The 8,709-nt window shown below is 39.0% G+C and overlaps 1 protein-coding gene across 1 annotated transcript in view; it reads right to left on the bottom strand.

Annotated features, from left to right (window-relative positions):
* Positions 1 to 8,709, bottom strand: part of EIF2B3 (eukaryotic translation initiation factor 2B, subunit 3 gamma, 58kDa) — a 142,799-nt gene that overhangs the window by 71,743 nt on the left and 62,347 nt on the right. Inside the window, exon 4 of the mRNA XM_011947164.1 lies at positions 7,081 to 7,240. Coding sequence (XP_011802554.1) covers positions 7,081 to 7,240 — 160 coding nt within the window. The remainder of the gene's footprint in view (positions 1 to 7,080; positions 7,241 to 8,709) is intronic.

An 8,709-nucleotide genomic window follows, 5' to 3' on the forward strand; every position in this document is an offset into this window, starting at 1 on the left:
TTTAAGTTATTTTTTTTAATGGGGTGGGATTTGGAAGACTGAGAGGAGAAAATAGTTAACACAGAAGCCCAGAAGCCCAAACGGGTTTTTTTTTGGTAGTACAGCTTCAAGAGAAATAAAGAAAGCTGTAGCAAAAGAAATACTGTACTGGCTCAGAATTGCCTGCCAACATCTGTCAGTGCAGAGGGAGCTAAGGCAATCAAGAGGTGACAGCCAAGTAAGAGTTTTCACTCATGGTTCTAAAGTACATTAACATGTACTGATTCCAGTCTGGGCCAAGGCTATATAACTTTGAGAACTGAGGAGTTTGGGAAATACTACAGTGAATTGAATTGGTTAAATAAAGTTTCCTAGAACATTTTTTCTTTTTTTTGAGACGGAGTCTCGCTCTGTTGCCCAGGCTGGAGTGCAGTGGTGCGATCTCGGCTCACTGCAAGCTCCGCCCCCCGGGTTCACACCATTCTCCTGCCTCAGCCTCACATGTAGCTGGGACCACAGGTGCCTGCCACCACACCCGGCTAATTTTTTTGTTTTTTTGTATTTTTAGTAGAGACAGGGTTTCACTGTGTTAGCCAGGATGATCTCGATCTCCTGACCTCGTGATCCCCCCGTCTCAGCCTCCCAAAGTGCTGGGATTACAGGCATGAGCCACGATGCCCGGCCCCTAGAACATTTTCTATTTCAAGTATTTCAAGAGATACAGTGGGACTATAGAGACAATAGTCAATAATTTGTGTCATTAAATCATAATAGTATTAAACAATTACATAGAGGAATGTACAGGGAAAAAAGCCCCCTAATAAACATATTATCTGCAATAAAGCAATATAAATATATTATCTTCTCACTGAAATTGAGAAAAGGAAAGTTAAGTTTCTAACAAGGGATGGAAAACAAATTATTTTTACATATTATTGCAAGTTTAAGACATACATGTATATATGGTATCACTGAAATTCTCTTCATATGTGTTGCCTTTACTGTTTGATGTTTGTGAATGTAAACAATTACAGATGAGAGGCTTTTATAAATTCCTTTTTTGTTTTTTGGAGACGGAGTCTTGCTGTGTTGCTCAGGGTGGAGTGCAGTGGCGCAATCTTGGCTCACAGAAACCTCCGCCTCCCGGGTTCAAGTAATTCTCCTGCCTCAGCCTCCCGAGTAGCTGAGACTATAGGCATGCGCCACCATGCCCAGCTAATTTTTTTGTATTTTTAGTAGAGACAGGGTTTCACCATGTTGATCAGACTGGTCTCAAACTACTGACCTCAAATGATCCTCCCGTGTTGGCCTCCCAAACTGCTGGGATTACAGGCGTGAGCCACTGCAGCCGGCCTGTAAATTCTTTTAAAAACACAATAGCTAATCTAATTTTCCCCATCAGGTTCCAAGTTTCTTAAAATGCCCTATGATTGGGGAGAGTACAATGAACACTTGTTTGTGTCTCCTTGAGGGGAGGGATATTGTGGCATTTTGGGCTTTTTTTCCATTTCTATAGCCTTGGTGCCTAGTTCAAGAGTTGGCATAACACATACCCAGTAACTGTGGTACCCCTTTTACCACAGTAACTGTGGTACCCCAGTAACTCTTCACCCTTTCACTCAGGAAGTAGTATCAAGCAATGGTGAAACAGTGGCTGAATAATAATGGTATCTACTGCTGAAAAAAAAAGGAAATGAGGTTTCTCAGAGTTTAGAACCCCATTTCCCAGCATGGCCTTAGCTGGGTTTCTGGGTCTTGCTTACACTTCTAACTTGCCCATTTTTTTCCTGAGAAAAAATTTTTTTTTCCCAAAAGTTGGTACTTTCTAGAAAATGCTAGAAACACAGGGCTGTTTGAATCACTAGAAAAGTTACATGTGGGCCGGGTGTGGTGGCTCACGGCTGTAATCCTAGCACTTTGGCAGGCTGAGGCGGGTGGATCACTTGAGATCAGGAGTTCAAAACCAGCCTGGCCAACATGGTGAAACCCTGTCTCTACTAAAAATACAAAAAAAAAAAAAAAAATTAGCTGGGCATGGTGGTGGACGTGCATAATCCCACCTACTCGGGAGGCTGAGGCAGGAGAATTGTTTGAACCCGGGAGGTGGAGGTTGCAGTGAGTCAAGATCCCGCCATTGCACTCCAGTCTGGGCGACAGAGCAAGACTCTGTCTCAAAAAAAAAGTTACATGTGAGCCTTCCAAAGAGGCTTGTCTAGACATTTGCCACTATGAGTTTCCCTTCAAACTTACAAGCTACTATGGTAAAAATGCAAACAAAAACACTCTGATATTTTGTGGTTTTTAAAGCACTGACATTTTACATGAAATAAATATGTGATATAGAATGTTTACAAAGTTATTAAATGAGATTTAAGTTTCAGTACCAAATTACAATAGCAATTACAAATTATTAGGCGTCTACTATCTTTCAGGTAATGAATGGGCCACATGCCTTATAACCATGATATTTAATTCTCACAAAAATCCTGAAAGGATTCAGGCTCACTTTACAACAGAAGAAAATGAAATTCATGAAGATCAAGGTAATTTGCCCAAAATCTCACAGCTTTTGAGTACTGAAACCCAGTCTGAACTCTAGACCTTGTGCTCTTAACAATCATGGTACAGTGCTAGGTATTTATTTAAAAATCTTGAAACCATTTCTAAACAGAAAATTAATAGACAATGTAGTTAGTCTGCTAGATCCATATTGCTAAAAGCATTACAAGCTCACACACTCTTGTAATATCTACTCATGAATTCAACTACAGCTCAGATTAACATCTTTAGGATTTTAAACTGCTAGTGCTCAGGTCTACCTTCACTTACCTGGGTGGGGGGTGCGGGGGCAAGAAGAGCTGCCTTTATAAGCAGGCCATTCAATAATATTTATTGACTGCTCACCATGGGCCATAACTGGGCCAGGTGCTGGGAATAAAATAAACAAAAGAGATACGATCCCTTCCCTTATGGAGCTTATAGTCCAGTAGGGGAAAGAGTAAATAAGAGAGCAGGCTGCTATATGTAGGCAAACAAAAGGATATAATTTATATTAAAAGGTCAGGAAAGGTCTTTCGCAGAAAATAACTTGAAGGCGAAGCTGGATTTGGAATATATGTATTGGGAGGAGAAAGGGGCTAGAGAGCATTTCAGGCAAGGAAGCTGTGTAAAGACCTGTAGCAGGAATGAAATACTCCAAAAAGTCTAAACATGAATTTGATCCTGCCCTCTTTAGTATCTACATCTCCTATAAATCTTTTGAGAAGAAAGTGAAGCCGGGCGCGGTGGCTCAAGCCTGTAATCCCAGCACTTTGGGAGGCCGAGACGGGCGGATCACGAGGTCAGGAGATCGAGACCATCCTGGCTAACACGGTGAAACCCCGTCTCTACTAAAAACTACAAAAAACTAGCCGGGCGAGGTGGCGGCGCCTGTAGTCCCAGCTACCCGGGAGGCTGAGGCAGGAGAATGGCGTGAACCCGGGAGGCGGAGCTTGCAGTGAGCTGAGATCCGGCGACAGCACTCCAGCCTGGGTGACAGAGCGAGACTCCGTCTCAAAAAAAAAAAAAAGAAAGTGGCAAGGGGAAGAAAGATGGCTCCAGAAACATCTAGACATTAGCCATTCCCCTATAAGTCAGTAAGAACACCATTTGAGGAAGTTGGGTAGAAGATCTAGACTATTAAACCGTATCTGGGAAACAGTGGACTGCAGGCTGTTCTGGCGCACAACAGCAGCCAAGAGGCATGCCAAATATATAATCTGAAAAACTTAGGATGCTTTAAAAAATGCTTATGATGGAAATGCATAGCATGCTATGGGAGGAATTAAAAACTCAGTTATTTAGGTGAATCTTAGCCTTCAAATGTAACAAAATAAGGTATTGAGGAGTTTAAAATTTCATGTTAAGAATGAAAATTTGAGCCAGGAGTGATGGCTGGTACCTGTAATATCAGCTACTTGGCAGGCTGAGGTGGGAGGACTACTTGAGGTCAAGAGTTTGAGACCAGCCTGGGCAACATAATGAGACCAAATTTCTCTCTCTCTTTTTTTTTTTTGTTTGTTTGTGACAGAGTGAGGCTCTGGAGTGCAGTGGCATGATCATGGCTCACTGTAGCCTCAACATCCCAGGCTCGAGTGATCCTCCTACCTCAGCCTCCCAGGTAGCTGGGACTACAGGCTCACATGTCACCAAGTACAGCTAATTTTTAAAAAATTGTTTGTAGAGATGGGGTTTTACCATGTTACCCAGGCTGATCTCAAACTCCTGGGCTCAAGCCATCTGTCTGCCTCAGCTTCCCAAAGTGCTAGGATTATAGTCCTGAGCCATGGTGCCCCCTGTCTCTTTAAAAAAAGAAAGAAAGAAAGAGGCCAAGTGTGGTGACTCATGCCTGTAATCCCAGTACTTTGGGAGGCTGAGGCAGGGAGATCACTTTTGAGCTCAGGAGTTTGAGGCCTGGACATTGTGAAACCCCGTCCCTACAAAAAATACAAAAAGTTAGCCAGGCATGGTGGCGCATGCCTATAGTCCCAGCTACTCGGGAGGCTGAGGTGGGAGGATTGCTTGAGCTTGGGAAGCGGAGGTTGCAGCGAGCCAAGATTGAGCCACTGCACTCCAGCCTTAGCAACAGAGTAAGACCTTTCTCAAAAAAAAAAAAAAGAAAAAAGAAAAAAGAAAGAAAAGGAAAGAAAAATCTTCTTAAAACATTAATCTAATCTAATTATGACATTACCTTGTTTACTTCAACAACTCCCCCACTGTTTTGGGCAAGAATTCAAACTCTTTCGTCTGATATCTGGCTCTTCTCCAGTCCTATCTGCTTCTCTGCCTCCTATACTCAGACTTCAGCCATAGAAAGTTACCAATGTACTTCATACTTTTTCAAAGAGGATAAAGGATCCAGCTTAAAGGAACTTTCACTGGCCAAACTGACAATTTAAGCATGAAAACATTTTTAAATGAATGGTAGGTAGCTAATAGTTACAGTTAATTTAAAATAGAATTACGTTGTAAATATAGTTAACAATAAGAGTATTGTACATTTCCAAATTGCTAAGAGAGTAAATTTCAAATGTTCTCACCATGAAAAATGTTAAGTATTTGAAGGATGGATATGTTAACTTGTTTGATTTAATTATTCCACATTATATACATAAATTATAACATCGCTTTGTATCCCATAGTTATACAATTATAAATTGTTAATTTACAATAAAAGAAAGGGAATTGTGAAAATCTGTGTATTTATAATGATACTTAAGAGAAAAAAACTATATATAAAGTGTATTAAAAAGTTCTATCAATGCCTATGAAAAGGGAGAAAATTTAAAGAAAAGTTCTAATGACAAGAAGAATAAGGATAAGTTGATTTTTAATTGATTTTTATAAATAAGAGTACAAAGGACAAAAAAATTCATTATAAAACATTTATCTGTTTATAAAATCTGGTTATATATTTATTTCTATCTGTGTAGGCAGAAAAGAATGAATACAGGGAATTGTAAGTAAACCAGACCTTGCAAAAGCAGAAACTATATGAAGAACAAAAAGACTGATCAGCATGAGTACCATTACATAACAATAATGTAGAAAAAGTATCCAACAACTAATCTGCACCAGTGATCATCTGAACACAAAAAGCAACTAGAAACAAGTTTCAACGTTATACTGGAAAATTATAATTTAACCAAACGTCCTAAAAAGGAGAGCCAAAAATATTAACTAGAGTATTCAAATCCTAAGTATGAAGGTTCTAAGTGGCTCTATTTATTAATAATAGTAAGAAATTAATAAGCTATACATAGTCTAATAATTGTAACAAAATATGCCAATATATAATAATGACAAAATAGTGGGTTACATAATGCTGGCAAAGCAAAACCTAAAGAATACATCATTCCAGGGGAAAACTTCAGGGAAAAAAACACACCATTCAGGAAAAATTCAAACTCATAAAAGGACTACTAGAATCCTCGGAAAATAAGTATCAGAATAAGTATGTTATAATTAAAATAAGTATGTTATAATCCTAGGAAGATAAGCATGATTAACAACTATCGGCCAGGCAGGGTGGCTCATGCCTGTAATCCTAGCACTTTGGGAGGCAGAGGCAGGTGGATCATGAGGTTAAGAGATAAGAGACCATGGTCTCTTGGTAAAACCCCAACATGGTGAAACCCCATCTCTACTAAAAATACAAAAATTAGCTGGGTGTGGTGGCGTGCGCATGTAGTCCCAGCTACTCAAGAGGCTGAGGGAGAAGAATCGCTTGAACCAGGGAGGTGGGAGACTGGACTGAGCTGAGATCTTGCCACTGCACTCCAAGCCTGGCAACAGAGTGAGACTCCATTTCAAAATAAAAACAAAAACAAAAAAACAAAAAGAAAAAGAAAGAACTATTACATTTATTAGTCATTCAGGGTGACTGAAGCGGTGAAAAGAACCAGCCATACTAAATTTGTGATAGTAACTTTAATTCCTTTTTTCCCCCACCGAGACAGAGTCTTGCTCTGCTGCCTAGGCTGGAGTACAGTGGCGTGATCTTGGCTCACTGCAACCTCCCTATCCTGGGTTCAAGCGATTCTCCTGCCTCAGCATCCTGAGTAACTGGGATTACAGGCACACGCCACCATGCCCGGCAAATTTTTGTATTTTTAGTAGAGACGGGGTTTCACCATGTTGGCCAGGCTGGTCTCAAACTCCTGATCTTGTGATCCGCCCACCTTGGCCTCCCAAAGTGCTGGGATCACAGGCGTGAGCCACTGCACCTGGCCTGTTTTTAAAAGTTAATTTTAAATTAGATAAATTAGATTTGTCTTTGTTTGTTTCTTAGATATATGCATTCAATTATTTGAGCCTTAAATACAATGCAAATAGTTCTGAATGCTCCTCTCTGCATATGAAAGGATATTAAAAGAATCTAATCAATAGTTATAAGCATTTTCCATTCAGGGACTGTGTCTTATTTGACTTTATGTCATCAACTCCTAGCACAGCATCTGTGGTGTATAGTAGATTCTTAATAAATGTTTTTTCAGGGAAAGCATGAATGACAATAATAATTATGAAAACCCAACAAACAAAACAAACCCCAATCTTCCTTACCTGCTTTTTTTTTCCCCTTTTGACCAGGAACAGGTTCTAAGCTATCTTGGCCTTTTCTCATCAACATAGCAAGTGATGCATCATAAGCTCTAAACAGGTCCACAACCTCATATAAAGCAACATCTGTTATCAGATCACAGCTCAGGACCAGCACATCTGTCTGTGAAATGGAGATGGGAAAAGTCAATATCATAAACGATGATGGATTACACAAATCATCACAAAACAAAATTATGATGGCTTAAAAACACACAAATCAGACAATACTCTTCAAACATTTTTCATAGCCAAACAAGTAAAATAAACGGGGTTGTTCTCATTGAATTCTGCTGGTATAGGGTCTGGAATCTCTACCTCTCCCTTGTGTACCTCAGGAACTGTGTGGGCAGTCCCTGAGACACCTCTGGAACCCTAGGTTCTAAGAAACAGTCTGAAAACCACCACATTGTCTATTTCTATAACTATGGAATATATGATCTTATATTTATACATCTCTTTATAGTTTAAAAAAGCATTTTCACATAGTGTGATGATTTAATATGGCAAAGAACAATCAGTTCTTTACTACAGTACTAGGAAATAACAGAATGAACACAATACAATGCCTCATTCTCAGGAACTTAATATTCCATAGTAAATAATTACAATATAACCTCAGGTATGTATAAGACATCCATTCAATCTTATAATAGGGTAAGAATGACAGAAAGGCACTGTTATTATTAACATTACTGGCCTCTATTTTTATAGATGAGAAAAATAAGGCCTATTACCAGTGTCTGACACACAGTAGGCATTTAATAATTGTTTAACAAATGAATGAAAAAATCAGTGAAGAAAAGGTTTTCTCATAGTGGTGGGCTTTCTGAATATATATATATATTTAATATATAAATATATATAATATATAATATTTATATATATAAATATATATATATATATATTTTTTTCCAGACAGGGTCTTACTCTGTCACCTAGGCAGGAATGCAGTGGTGCAATCACAGCTCACTGCAGCCTTGACCTTCCAGGCTCAAGTGATCCTCCTGTCTCAGCCTCCCAATTAGCTGGAACTACAGGTATGTGCCACCACTCTTTGCTAATTTTTACATTTTTTGTAGAGATGGTGTCTCCCTGTGTTGCCTAGGCTAGTAACAAACTCCTGGGCTCAAGGGATCCACTCACTTTGGCCTCCCAAAGTGCTGGGATTACAAGCATGAGCTACCATGACTGATTATAATTCTAATAATTAAGATTAATCATAATAAAAACTAATAATGATAACTAATGTTTACTGAATGCTTACTATTGGCTAGGAATTGTGATAACACTTTGCAAACATTATTTCTTTTATTATTTTTTATTTTAATTTTATTTTTAAATTAAAAATATAGAGATAGGGTCTCACTGTTTCTCACTATGTTGCCCAGGTTGGTCTTGAGCTGGTGGGCTCAAACAATCCTACAATCCTTCTGTCTCAGCCTCCCAAAGTGCTGAGATTACAGGCGTGAGCCACCGTGCCTGGCGGAAAACATTTCAATCTTCACAACAACCATATGCAGTAAGAACTATATATACACACATATACACATATATATACTATATATACACATACATATATATGTGTGTATA

Source organism: Colobus angolensis, unplaced genomic scaffold (genome assembly GCF_000951035.1).
Source record: "Colobus angolensis palliatus isolate OR3802 unplaced genomic scaffold, Cang.pa_1.0 Scaffold106, whole genome shotgun sequence".
Taxonomy (NCBI): domain Eukaryota; kingdom Metazoa; phylum Chordata; class Mammalia; order Primates; family Cercopithecidae; genus Colobus; species Colobus angolensis.